The sequence below is a fragment of the Gopherus evgoodei genome, chromosome 2 (assembly GCF_007399415.2).
Source record: "Gopherus evgoodei ecotype Sinaloan lineage chromosome 2, rGopEvg1_v1.p, whole genome shotgun sequence".
NCBI classification, from domain to species: Eukaryota; Metazoa; Chordata; order Testudines; family Testudinidae; genus Gopherus; species Gopherus evgoodei.
Window position 1 is genome coordinate 22861123 of NC_044323.1, and position 20581 is coordinate 22881703.

Sequence of the window (20581 nt, forward strand, 5' to 3'; positions counted from 1 at the left end):
TAAAGAAAGGCGAGAACTGCCAGCACAAACGAAGCTGCAAATAAAGAACATACCTGGTCAGCAAACAAACTGCCTACATAAAAGGCATGGTATAACAAGATACCTTTAATAGATTTGACGCTAATGTTACTGTTAATATTAAACATTAAAATAACTTTAATGTTAGTGAGTACCCCTGTAACAACTTGTAGTGTGTATGATTTTTGGAAAAATCCTTTAAAGTAATATGGTAATGATGCTTCTCAGCTATTACCTGTGAATAAACTTAAAGCTTAACACAGCAGGAAAAACATTACAAACTTGGTCTGCTATATAAGAGGCAAAACTTGAGGTACACCACCTCATGAATTTAATAACTAAACAGTGGAATATTTTTTGCATAACCCTTAAAATGTAGAAGCCATTAAAACCTGGCCTGCCTATTAAAAAAAAACAAACACAGGAAAATATGGGATAATTCCTCTGTTTTGCCTGCAGTCAGGAAGGGTATTTGTAAAAGAATGGAATCTTTAAGCAATAATCAATGCCACCCCAAAAGGGGTAGAAAACTGTTCTTTTTGTCTTTCAGATAATCCAAAGTACTGTATAATGGACTATGTGTATGTGTTAATTCTTGGGGAAAAGTGTTTAAAAAGTGTTAGCAACTCACCAGAAGACAAATGTAAATGTAATGTAAGTACTGTGTTTACCAATAATCACATTTACTATTTGCCACAACAACAACAACAACAAAAGAGTCTCAGCTTACTATAAGCACTGATTTAGCTGAGTTCTCTATCAATCTTGGCATTGAATGGCAAACAGTTACCAATCATCTGTTAAAAGGTAAAAAGGTAACATAGTTCCTAAAAAAAAAAATAAAATAAAATAAAAACAAAAATGTGGAAAACTGGACTATTCATATTATACATGCAAATGGGGACATGTTAAGAATTGCCACTGCAGAAAAGCATAACAGCTTACCATTGGTATAACATATTTTCTGGATGGTCTCCCACAACCACTGGCATACTAATGTTACTACCCCTAATTGTTTTTGGTTTTAAATTGTATGTGTTTAGTTGAAATGTTTAAAATGTGCTGGTGGATAAAACAAATGTATGTAAAGCTAAAGCCACAGGCCCAAATCACCTCCCAGTATTTTCTATTACGTGGACTAAATAAGAAGTGACACTGGCGATTAATAATCTTAGTGTCAAAAGGGGGATATGTAGGAGCAGGATTTTATAATGTCCCATAAGAACTAAAGTATAATTTGATTTCATCCTGCTAGCCATTTTTTTTTTAAATAGCAGAAAGAACTGACCCCCTGGGACTATAAGATTCTGTTTTCCCATATGCATTACAAATTGGGCCCTCTCTAACTCTTTGTTTTAAGATTTAGGTAGTAAGAGACAGGATTCTCTATTGTGTCTGTGTTAAGTAAATTAGAGAAACATTGAAGGCCTGGGTCTCAATGTAAATTGTCTTAGTTATCAATTGTAAAACTTAGCAAGGTTTAATTTGCAATGCTTTTTTTTGTTCTATATAAAATACTACTGTTTGTATTCTCAATCTGTTTGTGTGAATGAGGAATGTATGCATCGGGAAAAGACAAGGTGTGAAGGCCATTGTTACAGCCAGAGTCAAGGGACAGCTGTTAAACTGTCTGGCATCTCAGAGTGGATACATGCTTCGCAGTGTAAGAATGCACCACCCCCAGTGAACCAACCACCACCTCAGGACCATGCAGAGTCAATTTTTTTGACTCCAGAAGAAGACGTAGAGGAACAGCCTGCAATAACTTACAATCTACGCTCTCGTAAGGGTTGCCAGAAGCAGATGACTACATAAAGCAATGCCCAAGAAAAAGCAGTAGTGAGCTTAGCGCCTGCTGCCTGGTGGACATAAAACTGTGACTGCAGTTCCTTCAGTTAAGGTTGTCAGAACCAGAAGGGCCCTGCCTCCAACATGCGCCTCTGGTGGTGCCTGTTCTTCGGCTGCTGGTATCTTAAGGTCTGGGGAGTCCACAATGACAATTCTTTTATCCAGCAGCAAGTGTGGATAGCTCAGACCCTTATTATTTCTAAATGCTGGGTCTGCAGCCACATCCCAGCCCACTCTCAAACTGGTGTTCCTGTCCTGGCTATCCCACTCAATTCCCCAGACCTCACTGGAGGACCTTGTCCGTTTAACACAATATGGAACAGTCATGACACCTGGAAGAGGCTATTGGCAGTTCCTTTATCCCACTTGGGGGAGCAATACACCAGGCAAAAAAAAAAAAAAGGCTCCTAAGTAGTTAAATAATGGCAAATAAAACCAGAGAAAGTTTAAGAGCCCTGGCCAAAGAAACAGGGGCGATCGGGCAGGTGGCCCTCCAGAACCGTCAGGCATTGGACATAGTGCTGGCGGCCAAAGGAGGGACCTGTGCTCTCACTGGAAAACAATGTTGTATGTTTATACAATACCAATGAGGTAATAGATCGCTATAGCCACTTAGAACAAATCGCATATCTTCCTCATGAAGAGCTGAGTTCTTTATGGAAGTGGCTAAGTAACCTGTTCAATTTCTCTGGCATAGGAAACTGGTTGTTTCAGGGAGCCCTAACTATCCTGTTCGGAATCTTAGGCCATGTCTACATCTAAAATTTTGCAGCGCTGGTTGTTACAGCTGTATTAGTACAGCTGTATAGGGCCAGCGCTGCAGAGTGGCCACACTTACAGCAACCAGCGCTGCAAGTGGTGTTAGATGTGGCCACACTGCAGCGCTGTTGGGCGGCTTCAAGGGGGGTTCCGGGACGAGAGAGCAAACCGGGAAAGGAAACCAGCTTCGCCGCGGTTTGCTCTCTCGGTCCCGGAGCCAGCCAGCAAACCGCAGGGAAGGAGACCTGCTTGCTCGGGGTTCCGGGACCGAGAGAGCAAACCGGGAACGCCGCGGTTTGCTCTCTCGGTCCCGGAGCCAGCCAGCAAACCGCAGGGAAGGAGACCTGCTTGCTCGGGGTTCCGGGACCGAGAGAGCAAACCGGGAACGCCGCGGTTTGCTCTCTCGGTCCCGGAGCCAGCCAGCAAACCGCAGGGAAGGAGACCTGCTTGCTCGGGGTTCCGGGACCGAGAGAGCAAACCGGGAACGCCGCGGTTTGCTCTCTCGGTCCCGGAGCCAGCCAGCAAACCGCAGGGAAGGAGACCTGCTTGCTCGGGGTTCCGGGACCGAGAGAGCAAACCGGGAAAGGAAACCAGCTTCGCCGCGGTTTGCTCTCTCGGTCCCGGAACCCCGAGCAAGCAGGTCTCCTTCCCTGCGGTTTGCTGGCTGGCTCCGGGACCGAGAGAGCAAACCGCGGCGTTCCCGGTTTGCTCTCTCGGTCCCGGAACCCCGAGCAAGCAGGTCTCCTTCCCTGCGGTTTGCTGGGTGGCTCCGGGAACGCGAGAGCAAACCGCGGCGAAGCTGGTCTCCTTTCCCGGTTTGCTCTCTCGGTCCCGGAACCCCGAGCAAGCAGGTCTCCTTCCCTGCGGTTTGCTGGGTGGCTCCGGGACCGAGAGAGCAAACCGGGAAAGGAAACCAGCTTGATTACCAGAGGCTTCCTCCTTCCACGGAGGTCAAGAAAAGCGCTGGTAACTGTCTACATTGGATTACCAGCGCTGGATCACCAGCGCTGGATCCTCTACACCCGAGACAAAACGGGAGTACGGCCAGCGCTGCAAACAGGGAGTTGCAGCGCTGGTGGTGCCCTGCAGATGTGTACACCTTCAAAGTTGCAGCGCTGTAACTCCCTCACCAGCGCTGCAACTTTCTGATGTAGACAAGCCCTTAGTGATTTTTGTATGCTTTCAGTTAATCTCCTGTTGTATCCAGAATTGTGTCACCCAGATGGCTGCCCCAAAACAGAGTGCTAATATGATGATTTTGAATATCACTGATGAACAAAGAGATAAGGAACGGTTAATTTGTGGAACCCAGTAATTGTTGGTCATGGCGTGCGCTTGACCAAAAGGAGGGATTGTGAAAGTAGAATGAATTATATTGTGAAAATAGAAAGGATTAAAGAAATGTTGTCTGTACCTTTAAGCAAAGATGTTGGAATGTTGCAACCAGGGGTCAGGAATACAGACATTAACATAGAACAATTGCACCGTTTAAGGGCAATTGGTGAAGCATTAGCCTTAGATCGATAACAGTTAGTAAGGAAATAGGATATGCATGCTGTGCCCCAGGTGAATTTTACTGTTTTGGTATCTTTGTCCCTTTGTCTAATTCCCGCTCTTTTATCTGTATAAATAAGACTGTTTGAGCCTTGCATGGGCGCTCACATATTCTGAATGTTATTGGCAGAGCGCTGTGCTAATAAAACAGAGTGGTCTGACAAATTGTGAGTCCTGATTCTAACTTTGACAGAGGCAAAAAGGCATCCTTTAAAAAACTGAAAGTTAAATCCTACTGAGGACAATAAAAAGGAGCATAAACTCTGGCAAGCCAGGCGTAAAAGTATAATTAGGCAGGCCAAAAAAGAATTGAAAAGCAACTAGCCAAAGATTCAAAAACCAACAGCAATTTTTTTTTAAGTACATCAGAAGCAGGAAGCCTGCCAAACAGTCAGTGGGGCCACCTACCTCACAGGGTTGTCACGAGATAAACACATTAAAGGCAGTGAGGCACTCTGATACAATGATAATCAGGGGGCATATAAATAGGTCACATAAATAAGCAACTTTACAATCACACAGCAAGGGTACATTATATGAGAAGCTTTAGCTACTGCAAGCTGCACTGCACTGCTTTCTATCAATCCATATGTGTTCTTTTGACAGAGAGATGCTTTGTGCCTATCTGTATTGGGTCAGTTCTCTCTATAGACTTAGTTGTCTCTTTTTTATAGCTGAGTGATATGAAGGTTGGAGCCTGGTATCCAAAATATGAAGTACTTGTTTCAAACTATTTGTGTTTGGGTACTTAGCTAGACAGTATACTTGGTCAGCTACTGTCAGATTGCCCCACTGGCTTTTCACAATGTCAAAACCTTTCCTCTTGCAAATTCTGAGTCCATCATGGGGATGTGTTGCGTACGTATGTTGTGCAGCATTTGGGTTTCATTGAATGGTCCATAATACTATCCAGGACTTTTTCCTAGGTGGTTATCGTTAATTAGTCAACACTGAATTTCATGTGCCATCAACTTCGTCGGGGCTTTCTGGAGTCCCTCCCAGTCTTCTCTAGTCCTGACTAACCTAAATAATTTTGTGTCACTTGCAAATTATGTCACTGACAGATACAAAAATAGACACTCCTCTTTTTCGGATCACTGACAAATATTGTAAACAACACCAGATCCAATATGGAACCTAAGGGCACCAACTGCCACTAACCATTTGTCATGTTGAAAATTGACTACTTATGCTTTGTTTTCTCTTTTAACCAATTTCTAATTCATGACAATTCTTTATTACTAAGTAGTCATGTAGTAATCTGATCAGAAGTAATGTCTGGTGATGGACTGTGTCAAAGGCTTTTGGAAAGTCCAAATAAATGAAGTCAACTAATTCTCCTTTGGGGTCAGTCCCCACCCGCCCCGCCACACACACTGAAGTCAATGGTCATCTCTCCTTTGACTACCATGGGTTTTGGATTAGGCTATTAATCACCATTTTGTGTAGACACCAAGATTTTTCTTGACAGAAGACATGCTGGTTTGTTCCTATTAAAACATGTTTTTCATAACAGATTTTTATAATATTTTTTAAATTGTTTCAGCAAATTTATCTGGCCCTGAAGTATGACTGGCCTTAAATACCTGGATCACCCCAATCCTTTTGTTTAAATGTAGTGTGGTGCTGGCAGCTGGCTAGCTCAGGTCAAGATTTCAGAGAAGTGTTAAGTGTACCACTTCACCGGTGGGTGAATGTCAAAGGAATGTTAAAAGGTCCTATTGTATATCTAGGCACTTCACTTGTTAGAATAGATGTTAATTGTATTTGTCTTCATCTACCTACATCCTGTTTAACGTATATTAGTGTAACTCAATTAATCTGTTGTTGCTATATCCTTTTTCATGTCCTGTAACTCTGTAATTACTTTTATACAACTCTCCTTAATTAACATTAGGTCAAAAGGCCTGTATTTACATGTTTAGATGTGAAGTTACTTGATGTGTAAAATCTAATGAAGAATTGTTCCTGGCTATCACATTATGCTTACATTATCTCTAAATGGCCCATCAACCTGAACTGAAGCCTTAAAACTTTGTATGAGAAGGTTGTTGATTTCTAAGCAGTGATCATTATATGAAGAACAGTGGAAGATCCATAGACTTTATCTACTTTTAGTCAACAAAGCAAGGCCCACATGGTGACGAAAACGCTTGCTAAACTGTTTTCAGCTACAAAAAGGCACACTGAGAGTGATTCCATATCTCTGAGCCATCTGAACACTGACAGGGGGTTCCAGATGCAAGACAGAGGTCTCCAAAACCCATTCTGGGAAACGCTGAGGAACTTATGGAAAACTAGCATACATTACATCTCTGCATCATTTGGACTACAAACTCTAATTCACCTGTAATGTATTTTATCTACTTGAATCTCTCAATGACTCTCATTTCTCTTTTTCACCTAATAAATCTTTAATTTACTCAAGAAATTGGCTGTCAGCATTGTCTTTGGTGAGAGCTGAAGTACACCTTAACCTGGGGTATGTGATTGGCTCTTTGGGGCTGTAAGAACCTAATGTATGATGAATATTGTTTTTAATAACCTTTCATCATTAAGTCCAGCTAGTCTTAGTAGTAAATCATCTGTAGTGCCTAAGGGGACTGCCTGTGGCTCCATGACGAGACAGTATTCCAGCGGTGCACATTTGTTACTGGCTTGGTGAAATCTAATTATAGAATATACCACCAGTTTGGGTGTCTGCCCTGTTTTCTGACAGTCTGACCAGAGATTGGCCCCTCAGTTGTGAGCCACATACCAGGCACCATGACAGATAGGTTAAACTTTTATTACCCTCCTAGTCTCTTTTTCAATAGCCCTTGGTGTTGCTGCTTATAGCAGCTTTACCTGCCTTTTCATTTGTTCTCTCCAGAGCTGCTCACTCTCCTCAAGTGTCAATCCTGGCAGATTGTGGGTATCTTGAGGGAAAGGAAAGTTTTATACTTTATCTGTAACTGGTGATTAAATTAACTGCTTCTCTGAAGATATTATCCTGACAGGATTATCATTCACCCTCAGATTTTGAGGTTTATCTTTATGTACAGTGAACCAGCATTTACACTTTGTATTTTATTTTTGTTGAGGCCTATTTTTTGGCCATGATTAAATTGGTTTATCATTTGGGAGCTTCCCTTCCAGAAGTGACAGGAAGTCTGGGAGCCAGCATTAACACATGGCAGGGGGTGGAACATGGTGGCTGAGGGGATAATGGCCCTCACTTTATCCCACCACTGCTGCCATCAAAGGATCAAAGTTCTGTAAGAGCTGAGAGAGTTCTGCTGGTCTCACACTAAGGAATCAGGAGTCAGAATCCTGATGGAGTTATATCTTCAGAATTACAAGTAAGTGATTGTCCCTTCTTGGTAGAAGATACATCAACAATCAGACCAACTCAACTCTGAGCTAGGAAAAACAATGATGCCATTCTACAGATTTACTCTCTTCTGCTCTGATCACTCATTATCTCATTTCAGTCACGCTTAAGAGGGATTCATTTGATCTTTCCTCCTTCAGGTATAGCCTGCATTACAGCCATTAGTTACAAACACCTGGGCTACGTATACACTAGAGAGCTTACAGCAGCGCAGCTGCTCTATGCCGATGGGAGGGAGCTGTCCTGTTGACATAATTAATCCACCTCCAATGGGTGGCAGAAGCTACGTTGGTGGTAGTAGTGCTGTGCACACTACCACTTATGCCAGTGTAACTTATCTTGCGCAAGGGTTAGAATATTCACACCCCTGAGCGACATGAGTTTTGCAGACATAAGTGGTAGTACAGACATAGCCCAAGTGTCAAGTTTTACATCTGTCATTAATTGTTACCCAGTGCCATACATTTTAAGAATGTGATTGAGTTCATGCAAACTTATCTCTTCTCTTACCACAAAAAGGCACATAAGAAGGGGATTTGAGGGTGCTGTGGAAGTCACGGTGGATAATGCAGGAAATTTTTAGAAGATTTGAGGAATGGATTTCACTCACTCCATATACTGATAAAGGCTTATCATATTCCTACTCAAAACCATAAAGTGCATGGCGAGACATTGTTTTTAAACACTAATGCATCTTTAGAGAATAATCACTGGTGTTTGAGGCCTTGTGCTGACTCTTTGTTGTATAAGAAAGAAACAACATTCATCTTGGTTTTCTTGTCATTACTGGATAAAAGAAAGGTTATTCCTTTGTAAAAAAAACAGAGAGATCTAAATGATAAACACTATAAAATGCTTGTCTTCCCAGATGTCTTCAGGATAGTGTGAGCTAAAAGGAAATGCTTGTCTAACTTAAGGACAGCTTTGGGCAATCTTTGAGCAATTACATCTCTTCTGTGATGTCAGAAGCTTTTAGAACAGGGAAGAGAGGTACAGTGATCTAGTGCTTAGAGCAGTGGATTGGAAATCAGGACTTGGTTCTATTCCTGACTCTGCTACTGAACCACGCTGTGAACCTCTTTGTGTATTTTCCTACCTGGAAAATAATGGGTGTAATAATCTTGCCAAACTATTAGCTGTTTTTGAGGCTTTTTTAAAGGGCACTATCCAAGTGCTAAATATTATATTATCAATACCCCAGTTTTTGTAAAGTGAAGTTTCTTGGAAGCACAATTGTAGAAAATATAGAGTTTTTATCAGCTGTTGAAGCAATGTGTTTATTGAATTGATCTATGCACCAAATGGACTTGCACTTCCAGGCCTGAATTTGGCAGCATATCTATAATCAGTGTTGGAATTCAGCTGTCGAACAATCCTCCTTTCATGTGAGGATGGGACGAGGTGTTTCTTCTTGAATTACTAACAGATCCTTCAGAATTACAACACAGCCTGCATATCTTCAAGTGAAAACAATGGAGACAAATCAATAGAAAGAGAGGGCATAAAGAGAGAATGTCATTATGGATAATGTACAATTTTATTATTGTGCTTTTATCCAAACTTCACCTGCCCATTGGTTGGGGGCGTTGTTTGAGCTGCATTAATGGATGCATCAATGCAAAATTGTGTAGTGGAATTTGCAAATGCTTCTGCAAAGATGAAGAGGTCAAAATTTGCCCGAATCTGAATATGTTACCCCAAATTTGAGTTAGCTCTGCAAGCAAAGCAATGCTAAGATGGATAAATTAGATTTAAAGCCAAATCCTGTCCTTAGATCTTCATGCCTCATTTTGATTGAAGTCAGGGGAATCCCATCATTCTCAGACATCAGAGGGCAGAATTCAGTCCTTCATATTCTTTTTGTAATTCTTGAGAACAATCTACATTCTAAAATTGACTAGTCATTTTTGTGCCTAAATTCTTGGGTGCCCAGTTTAAGGCAGCTTTAAGAGGTCTGATTTTCAGAAGAGGCTTTCTGAAAATAAGGTCTATTTAAGGGGCTCATGTTGAGCAGCAAAAATGTGAGGCATCAAAATCAATGGTCACTTTTGAAATCATAGGCACTTTCTGTTCTTAAAAATCTATTTTCTAAGCAAATATTATTACTCCTGACTTTAGTTACCATGCGCCCCATTACCAGAGACTTGAAATTAGTGGTTTTTTTTGACTTTTTGACATTTTCTTTCTCTTCTTTATATTTTCATGACATCACAACAGAATATAGAAATAAATAATAATAAATTAATACATAGCCCTTGTATAGCACTTTTCATCAGTAGGTCTGAAAGTGTTGTACAAAGGAGACCAGTATCATTATCCCCATTTTACAGATGGGGAAGCTGAGATACAGGGAATTGAAGTATCTTGCCTAAGGTCCCCCAGCAGGCCAGAGCAGAGCCAGAAATAGAACTCAGGTCTTCTGAGTCCTAGTCCAGGACATCTTTCCACCTTCTTCAAAGTAGAACCAATATTACTACCAATAGGATTGTTTGTTTTTTTTTATTTCAGCTCAGTAGGCTTTATGTTCCACACATCATTACAGGTGTGAAACTTTCCATTCCCAGGAAAATAATATTTAAAAATGAATAAATATGTTTGTAAGTGGGGTTTGGGAGAAGCACCACTCTCCAACTATACCAATGATTGGCTGTGTGAGATTGATCAAGTCTTTCCTCTCTGTGCCTCAGTTTCTTTGCCTGCAACATGAAGATCAAGATACTTTGAACAAGGGTGTTGTGTGACACATCACCTTTCTGTGTTCCTGTTTCCCCTTTCATTCATTTCCGTCTTGTCTGTTTCATAAGCTCTTTCAGGCAGGAACTGTTTGTCACTACGTATATGTGCAGCATTTAGCACAATGGGACCCTGGTCCCAGGTAGGGCCTCTAGAAACTACTGTGCTTTTGAGATTTCTGGATGAAAATCATCATATAAGAACTAGGTAATAATAATAACAACAACAACAACAAGCTGTTTGCAAAGTACTTTGGGATCATTGGATGACAGACAATTTTTGATAATCACAAGAAATTATTATGATTGTACAATCTAAACCCTGTGACTCTGTGACTCTCTGAAACTGCCAAACCCAGTCACAGTTGGGATGCTCTGCTCCACTAGAGGACAACGGCTGGGATGATCTCTCAGGTCTTTACATGAAAGATGTTTATTTACTAGGGCCAGTGGGATTTTCTTCCAGCACAGCCACTGAGCTGCAGGCAGGCACGGAAGTCTCATGATGCCTCAACCAGCTTTCATTTCCATCCACACAGTTTCCATCACAACACATACATACAGAGATCCGGACAGATGCACTTCCCTGTCATCTGTGCTTTCTAGTGAAATATGTTATCCACAAACAAAGGAACAAAGATCTGTCTTAAAAAAAAGGGGAGGGGTAGGGTTGGGGGAGTAATGGCTCTTACAGTCAGCTGTGATTTCGTAGGGGGAGTTGAGGCGTGCATCTCCGCAGGGTGAAGTGCTCACATATAGATGGAACAGAATGTTTTCTTTCAGCCTGTAGCCTCCCTCTTTTAATCGCATGAAGACTGATCGCTCCCAGTCCTCTCGCCGTTTGCTATGATCACAAAAGAAGTTCCGGGTCATTTGTTACATTTCAAATCAGAAACATTTCTGCTCTTTCAGTGGTGGTTTTGTTTCTCTTTGTTTCCTTTGGGGTTTTTGTTTGTTTGTTTTATTAGCACCTTTCATCATATTTTGGCTACTGTCAATGGTAGAAAAATAATAAGCTGCTCTAAATAAATGAGGTGCTCGAAAGGTCCTGGAACTGTTGATGTGTTTCTTGGCTTGCTTAGTTGGAATTTATTCTAATGATAGAAGGTATCTGAACGTGCAAATACAGTACATAAATCTCACTGTTACTGATGGGACTTATGTGTACATATCAAAGGAGAACAGCTCCCTTAGGTTTAACAAATTATCCCTATTCATCACATCCCTAAGCATGTGCTCAGATCCCATTGAAAGTTGTGGTGTCTTAAGCACATGCTTAAATGCTTTGCAGAATTGAGGTCATGTAGCAGAGTCCTGAATTTATGAGCAGAAATCCTGAAAAGAAAATAACAGATTTCAGACATCCAAAAACGGTCTTCTGTTTTCCTCCCTATTCATCCATAGCCAAGTGTGAATGCTAAAGGAACCCCCTCTGCAACTGACCTTTGATTCTTGACTGACAGTGGCTCTCTTGTCTGTTTTGAAATCTTTGGAAATCACAAGTTACCTGATGTAATGAAGAAAGAACCTGGGCCCTGTGCACCAAAAACACAGACCTCTACTACTTGAGCTAAAATACTAATTCTTGTTTGAAGTGCTGTTGTAGTTGTGTTGGTCCCAGGATATGAAAGGGACAAAGTAGGTGAGGTGATATCTTTTATTGGACAAACTTCTGTTGGTGGAAGGTACAAGCTTTTTGAGCTACTTGGAGCACTTCAGAAACTCTGCTTCCTTTCCCAGACCTACCTAAGAGCTCTGAATAGCTCGAAAGCTTATACCTGCCAGCCACAGAAGGCGGTCCAATAAGAGATATCACCTCACCTACCTTGTCTCGCTAACAAAACTAACTCAGTTAGGTAGTAGCAGTAGTAAGCTCTTATTTTCTATGTGGCTCTGCAGCTAGAAGAGGACACATTGGACTTAGTCAACCTGCCACCCTAGCAAATGTTGCCAGGGAAGGCAAATTCCTCTCACTAATGTGGTTTAAAACAAGAGCAGGTTTTATGGCTGTTTTCCTGTGCAGCATCCCAGGTGATTTCCCTTTGGATTGTTTGAAGGCAGTGATTTTTTTTGACAGACAATAGGATCAAACACCTTTTAGCGATGAAGATTATAATGTTTAGGGTGATAATGTGATTAGTGTAGCTGAGAAATGACAAGCCTCTCACACTGTGATTGCACCTCTGCCCTCAGATATACCCAGTGAAGTCAATGGGTAGTGTGTATGCATATCTGAGACCAGAACCGGGTCTGTATGTGGAAGATTCTCCTACATGGAACAGGATTTCTGCCCATCTAATCTGAAATATGGGCAATCCTTTTGTGCAGGGTAGTTCTGCTGCTCTGCCTATGGTTGGTGTAACTGGGATGCTTTTTTTTCCAAGATGGGAGCAGGATTGTTCCTTGCTGGGCCTGCTTGTTTTTTTCCCAGTGCAATCTGTGTGCCATTAGAGCTGTATGGCTGTCACTCTTACACGGTTTGGTTGTTTTGTCAGTTTTGGAGGCTATGATACGTTTTCTGTCAGGTGAAATTTACAGGCACATTACCTTGCCTGTAGGAAAAGTGAACCACAAGGTTTCCTGAGGAGAGACTGCCACATGCAACGCTCTCATTTTTCTTCCTGCTTTGATGGAATTCCCAACCACACTAATTACATTATCGCCCTGATAGAAACCCCTGAAATAATAAAATACCTATAAGACCTGCTGCTTGGACTTCAGAGAAATCACTGTTGCCTTTAAATAATTCACTACAAAATCAGCTGTGAGACTGCAGAGCAGAACAGTCTTAATGCCTGCTATTATTATGTAAAATTGGGGGGGGGGGAAGAAAGCTTGTGCTACTTAGAAACAAAAAGAATAGGAGTACTTGTGGCACCTCACTTCTTTGGATGCAACTTAGAAATAGTTGTTAGGTTGCTAGGTAGGATAGTAGGTATGTTGGAATAGTCCTTTACTGGGCTGGATTAAGTGAGTTCATCATCACTCACCCTGTTCTATTATTTTTCACTGATTAACCCTATTCCTCTTCAATTCTCTGAGTGTCTAAAAGTGTCTGTGGCTAATGGGAGATATATAGCTGCTTTAAAAATAGTCAGCAGAGCTGGAGGGCAGTGCAGCTTGGGTCTTGCTCCAGGATTCTGAAGGCATTATTATATCCAGGCTCCTAACCAGCCTGTGGAGTCGTATTTCTACGGTTGATCTTGAACTCAGATCTTTCCCTGCATTGTAGGTGAGCATCTCTAATACTGGGAGCAGAATGACTGGGGTGGATTCCCTGGGCACCATGCATACTTGTGTTGGGTCCAGGTGCAGGTTTATCCTTGTGCTCTCAGTGTGCTAGGACTAGGGGTTTCCAGAGCCAAAAGTGATGCTCATAAGAATGGGACAGTGGGAGAACAGTTTACCTTGTCAAATGCACTTCTTCTCCCAGAGACATTGGGCCAGATTCCCTATTACCTAGCCCCTGGCATAGTCATTTACACCTGTGTAGTGTGAGTGCACAGAGGGTTTAAAATATTACTAAGTCAGCATGTGATTTACACCTACTTTGCACAGGCACAGATACCTACACAGCAAAGAATGAATTCCATTGTATTGGCACAAGCATCATGACTTCAGGTTCTGCTATCAGTACAACAGTTCCAGTGCAGGTAGTGGCTAAAAGGCAGACTCTATTCCTATGCATTTCACTGTTATGCACTCTCTTTCTTTCATGTATGGTATTTGGGATGTGAAGGAAGGCCTGCAGGTGAGCAGAATTGGTAGCAGCAAACAGGGCCAGGTCCAGGCCCCAGCGCGCCAAGCATGTGCTTGGGGCGGCATGCTGCAGGGGGCGCTCTGCCAGTTGCCGGGAGGGTGGCAGGCGGCTCCGGTGGACCTCCAGCAGGCGTGCCCGCAGATGCTCCACCGGAACTGCGGGACCAGCGGACCCTCCTCAGGGACACCTTCAGGAGGTCCACTGGAGCCGCGGGACCGGCGAGCAGCACAGCGCCCCCCTGCAGCATGCCGCCGTGCTTGGGGCGGCGAAATGGCTAGAGCCGGCCCTGGCAGCAAAATAGCAGAAGTTGGGAATTTTGACACACAGGTAGGGGTTCCTATTTTCAGTGTTTAGGCCCTGATTCAAAAGAATGTTCTTAACTCTAAATATGTGCTTAAGCCTGTCCTTATTCAGCAGGACACTTAAACATGTTCTTAAAGCTGACTTCAAAGGGATTTAAGCACGTTCTTAAGGCTAAGCACATGTTAAATACTTTGCTGAATCAGGTTCTTACTCTCTGAAAAAATTACAGGAGTTATTTTTGGGCAAACAATGCTTGTGAAATGTAGGTAAGGGAAGTCTGCAGACCAATTACAGCAGTATAAATGTGTATGGTCTCCCACAGGTACCTTAACAGCAAGCTTAACAGAAAAGCAGTCAAGTCCATTAAGAGACCACTGGGATGAAAACAAGGTATGAGTTAAATTTATGGCCAAGTGGCTGGTTTTATTGCAGCTAATTTCATTTGATTGGATGAAAATTACTACATGCTTCATCACGTATAAACTAAAGTATGGTTTGGACAGAGGCTGCAATCTGATTGGCTGAAAATGTATTAGCTCCCAGTGCAGCTTATCTCCCTGGGAACTGCAAAGCCTTTTTACTAGCAAGATCACTATGCCACACCAATGTTTTCAACAGGCAGATAATAGTTTTATTAAGGATGATCTGTAAAGAATGAAAATATAGACCCTGATTCTCCTTCTCACAAACCGGTGTAAATCAGAAGTAACTCAACTGAAGTCAATGCAGTTCACTGGTATAAAACAGTGTTTTTAGCCTTTCTTCATTCTTTATAATGTATAAAGAAGGCATCCAAAAAGTTTTTTTGTTGCTTTTTATTTTTACATTGGAAAAGTCTAGTCTTTTCATAGACATCTAGAGAATTAGTGGGATTGTGACTGTCACAAATAAAATAAATCTGACCAGCCAAGAATTTTTGTAACATCTATTTAATTCAAACTGCTGACAAACTTTGAGAGAAAAGTTCTGTTTGTGAAACATTCAACATGCCTATCTCTTCACTTGAGAAATGAGAAAGCTCCCATTCTAGGCCTTTAATCATCAAAAACCTCAACAACCACAAAAGACAACAAACAGAACTGGTATTTCTAATGTCAAAAACAAGAGGAATTAAAATTTTGTACTTGTAATTTGAATCATTTTTATAATTTTGTACTTGTATCAAATATAGAAGACAGTACAGTGTCCTTGTTCACTTATCTATTCCTCTTCCATCCCTATTGTTGCTTCCTCATGCATCCCAGTTCCTGCTTTTTTGAAGCCCGTCTACAGACTATTAGATAAAAATCTGAGTCTGCAAAGCACTTAAGCATGTGTTAAAGTCCCATTGAAGTCAATGGAGTTATGTCAATTTACTTCTACTAAGGATCAGGTCCCATTATTAAGAAAACAGAGCACTGTTAAAAACTCATAAAATAAATTCACCATTGGTGAAGTCCAGCCTTCATAGACAAAATTGAGTAGCTGGGCTGGGTGGTGGACAGATGGTGATGAAGATTGTAGGGTCGCCATCAAAACACTAACGTGTCCTTTCCATAGGGAAGGACAGGAGCATTTATGCAGCAGAGAATCATCTGTCTTGTCTAGTCTGCCCATGAATGGGGTGCAGGGAATCATTCCTGAGCTGAGCTCTGCATATGGCATATAGACCCTCTGTACATCCCCTCCCCCACAACCTCTTCCCAAAGAGAATCACATCGGGTTTGTCTGCCAGGAGAACCTCCACACCAGTAGAAGAGGGAGCAACATTTAGTTCAAAGTGTAGAAGTTGTTACAAAAACCCACTTAGGATTTCACTTGAACATCCACAGTTTCTTGACTTGTGACAAAGCTCCTGATGATGGCTTGGCATTTCCTTAATATAACAATGAACATTTGGCATGAAGAGTATGTAACAATATTATATATATTCATATTATTCTTACATATAAAAGGATTATTTGATTTATACATGGATAGCAAGGGAGCAGAACCTGACTCTACAATATTTTTAGCTCTGTGTTTCAAAGGTGTTGGGATTTCACCATTTTTGATGGTTTTTTTGTATGTGTGTACAGGTCAGGGGAGAAGCGGTTTTGGTTCTTTCCTGAACAGAAACATTTGAAGAAGTTGCCATAAGCAGAGTTTGTGTTGCACTTAGAATTCTCTTTACAAAAAAAGTAACATCAATCGAAATAATATAATATAACTGAATGTGCTACGAAGGTGGATCAATACAATATCTTAAAATATGGTGGTAGCATTTATAAGCCAAGAGACACAGGTACAGCTTTCAATATAAAGCAAGTACTGGGGTTGCTAACTACTGAAAACATAATAATTTAATGTAAACTTGAAATGAAAACAATACAGAGTGAAGGAGAGAGAATGCTACTTGTGATTAAACCCCTCAAGGGTCTTGTCTGTCTCCCCTACAGCATTAGACCATCCTCATCTATTTAACATCTTCTCCTCGTAGCTAGAAGTGAAAATTTACTAATATTATTATGACTATTATGGTTGTCCCCACAATGTGATAGGTGCTCTCCCACGTGTGCAGGAAGACACAGTTTCATCTCAGGCCTGGTCTACACTTGGGGGGAGGGGAATCAATCTAAGTTACGCAACTTCATCTACGTAAATAACGTAGCTGAAGTAGACGTACTTAGACCTACTCACAATGGTGTCTTCACTGCGGTGAGTCGACTGCTGCCACTCCCCCGTCAACTCTGCCTGCGCCTCTCGTGGCGCTGGAGTACAGGAGTTGATGGGAGAGTGCTCAGGAGACTGACTAAACTAGACTAGACCCAATAAATCAACCCCCACTGGATTGATCACCGCCCGCTGATCTGGTGGGTAGTGTAGACATACCCTCAGAAATGCTTTAGTCTTCGGGGCCTAATCCAAAGCCCTTTGAAGTCAATGGGAGTTTTTCTATTGACTTTAATAGGCTTTGGATAAGGGCCAGTGAACACAAAAAATGGAGGGTACAACTTACAACAGAGAGTTTTTGTTATTGTTTCTTTGGAGCTTTGTGATAAAAATACACGCTACCCACCCACAGCTTCAGCTCCTTATTTGTTAGTTTCTTGTAGGCATCTTGCTAGATACACCCGTGGATAACACTTAGCACAATGGGGCCATGAGCCCACATTGAGGGTTCTAGGAATTACCAAAATGCAAAAGAGTCAGTCCAGAGCAGAGACGTGGAGAAAGTAGGGTCTTACAGATCAGCTCAGAAAGGATGATCCAGGCACCCAGGGAAGTGTAGAAGAATTAGACAAGGATGCCACCAAGGCTGAGGTTGGTATTGTTGTGGCAGTAGAAGGGAACTTGTTAAGAAATAGGAATGGATAATTAATGACTATAAAAATGAATAATCTAAAAATCAACTGCAAGGGAAAGGCTGAAGACACTAGCAACAAAGAAGCATCCACATCAGAATCATTTCCAGTAACTTTCCCTGCTATGACATTTTTAACAAAATAAAGAAGGAGCAATAATATCTACTGGTAGTTCTTTCATAGCAGGTCTGCTATATTGTTAACAGGCAGTGGTTCTCTAGCGAGCTAATGAATGCATTAATGATCAATATAGTTCAAGTGTGTGTGTGTGTGTGTGTGTGTGTGTGTGATTCATATCTAATAGCTGCTGAAGGAAAATCAGTTGGAATGAAAGAGCTCATAACCCAAAACAATAGACTATCTAACTCTGCTTTCTTTGGTAGAGTATATTGGCCACTCATCAGCCAAAGACTCATAAACAATGACGTATAGTCAGGCATCTAGAGGACAGATCTGTTCCACAGAAGACCATATATTTCCCAGGCATCAACAAAATTCAGTTTACCTTAGGTGTAGCTCCAGCTGAGAATAAAGGAAATGAACAAATGCTCTCCTTGCCAGAATTTCTGCATGGCAGTCGTTGACCACGCGCCCTTGATCATTAATGTATTCTCCGTTTATACATTTGGTACCCGATGACAACACAATAACCTGAGCCTGCCTGATGTCCAAGCCTGCAGAAAGGAAAAGAAAAGAGTTGTAACTTGCCTGAGGGTTAGCGAGACATCGTAATTGTTAAAGTTCTTGCAGCCCCCATTTTGATGTGGCAGCTGAGACAGCCCTAATGGGATGCTGATGAAAATGATTATATGGCTTTTGGAATATGCAGTACCCTCACATCTCAGTGCTATTAGAATAATACAGGCTCTATTTCAGTCTGCACTGCTAATTCCTGAATAAAATCTTGCCACAAAGTTTACTTGTTAAATCAGTAACTACATCATAGAAAAGCACATGCTGTAAGTAGGTAATAAAGCTCTCCCGCAGTGCTGATAAATGGTTGGGGTTTTATGAGCTGCTGAAGACATTTTCTGATGGGAACACACACTCCCTATAATGTTAGCTTTCATCACTAGTGTACTGGAAGTGCTGAATAAAATGCAAGTAACACTTCTGGAGCTTCTCTTCTTTAAAAATATCAGAGAACAAAGAGATCCTACTTTTTGTCTGGTTTCCTTCCACATGCACCTCTGCATCAGTGCTTCCAATATTGAGACCCACAGGATTTTGAAATGGAGTCTCTGCTCAGACTTAGATGGAACGTTGTTGTTTGGGATCTACTACAATCTCCATGGGCTCCTCTCAATATTAAAGGAGAGGGGAGCTGTGATCACTCTTTTTTGTTAAAAATAGCCACAACCTGTAGATCTATGAGGTGAAATCCTGGCCCCATGGAAGTTGATGGCAAAACTCCTGTTGACTTCAATGGAGCCAGGTTTCACCCCTGTCATAAACAGATAGCTAAGGGTTAATGTCTCTTTCACCTGGAAAGGAGTAACCTGAAACACCTGACCAGAGGACCAATCAGGAAACAAGACTTTTTTGGAACTTGACTGTCAATGGGAGTCGTATTGTCTGACAAAAGACCCGTTTGTCACCACTTAATGGTTCCTTGCTTAATATGCAAGCTACTGCCAGGAGAGAACAGAAAAAAAAATTCTGGTTCCTTTTAAAACCAAAACCTCTCTGCTTAAAAGCCCCTAGCAGAGAAAAGAAAAATATAATATTCCTACTGGCTTCTGGATTCTATCTATCCCACAACACTGCACACCATGTCATAACATTTTTCCCAGATTTGGACCTTAGCGTCCAAAATATGGGTGTTAGCATGAAAACCTCCAAGCTTAGTTACTGGCTTGGACCTGGTAAAGCTGCCACCACCCAAAAAATTAGAGTGTTTTGGGGCACTCTGGTCCCCCCAACAACCTTCCCTGGGGACCCCAAGACCCAAATTCCTTGAGTCTCACAACAAAGGGGAATAAACCATTTCCCTTCCCCCCTCCAGATGTTCCCTCCCTGGGTTCCTGGAGAGATTCACTGAGCTTGCTTCTGTATATCTAAACAGAGGGACTCCACCCTCCCTATTTCCAGTCCTGGAAAACACAAGTACCGAGAGACAGCTAATCTCTCCTCTTCCTCCCTCACCCAGAGGGTATGCAAAGTCAGGTTAATAAATCTAACACAAAGAGATTTCCCCCCCTGACTTCTTCCTCCCACCAATTCCCTGGTGAGTTGCAGATTCAATTACCTGGAGTCCCCACTAAAGAAAAACTCCAACAGGTCTTAAAAAGAAAGCTTTATATAAAAAGAAAGAAAAGGACATAAAAATGGTCTCTCTGTATTAAGGTGACAAATACAGGGTCAATTGCTTAAAAGAAAAATGAATAAACAGCCTTATTCAAAAAGAATACAATTCAAAATATTCCAGCAACTACACACATGTAAATACAAAAGAAAACAATATAAACCTTATTGTTTTACTATTTTTGTACTTACAACTTGGAAACAGAAGATTAGAAAGCCAGGAGACAGAAAGATCACTCTCAGAGCCGAGAGGGTCAGACAGAAGACAAAGAACTCACACACAAAACTTCCCTCCACCCAGATTTGAAAAAGTCTTGTTTCCTGATTGGTCCTCTGGTCAGGTGTTTCAAGTTACTCCTTTCCAGGTGAAAGAGACATTAACCCGTAGCTATCTGTTTATGACAACCCCTAAAATGTTGTTCTCCAGGACAGGAGTGTTATTCTCCAGTACAGCCTGGGGAGAACAGTTTAAAAATGCATTGAACCAATGCCCACTTAAGTGATTGCAGTGAACTTTACAGAACATGCCCCTTTTGACTGACAGAGAAAACAAGGCAACAAATAAATCTACCTCTAAAGAATGTGTTCTGGTCAAATGAGATATCAC

The 20581-nt window shown here is 41.6% G+C and overlaps 1 protein-coding gene across 1 annotated transcript in view; it reads right to left on the bottom strand.

Annotated features, from left to right (window-relative positions):
• The window catches only part of ADARB2 (adenosine deaminase RNA specific B2 (inactive)), a 475814-nt gene that overhangs the window by 52440 nt on the left and 402793 nt on the right, over window positions 1-20581 (bottom strand). The window contains exons 5-6 of the mRNA XM_030550140.1: window positions 18176-18344; window positions 10977-11128 (exon numbers count right to left, since the gene is read on the bottom strand). Coding sequence (XP_030406000.1) covers window positions 10977-11128; window positions 18176-18344 — 321 coding nt within the window. The remainder of the gene's footprint in view (window positions 1-10976; window positions 11129-18175; window positions 18345-20581) is intronic.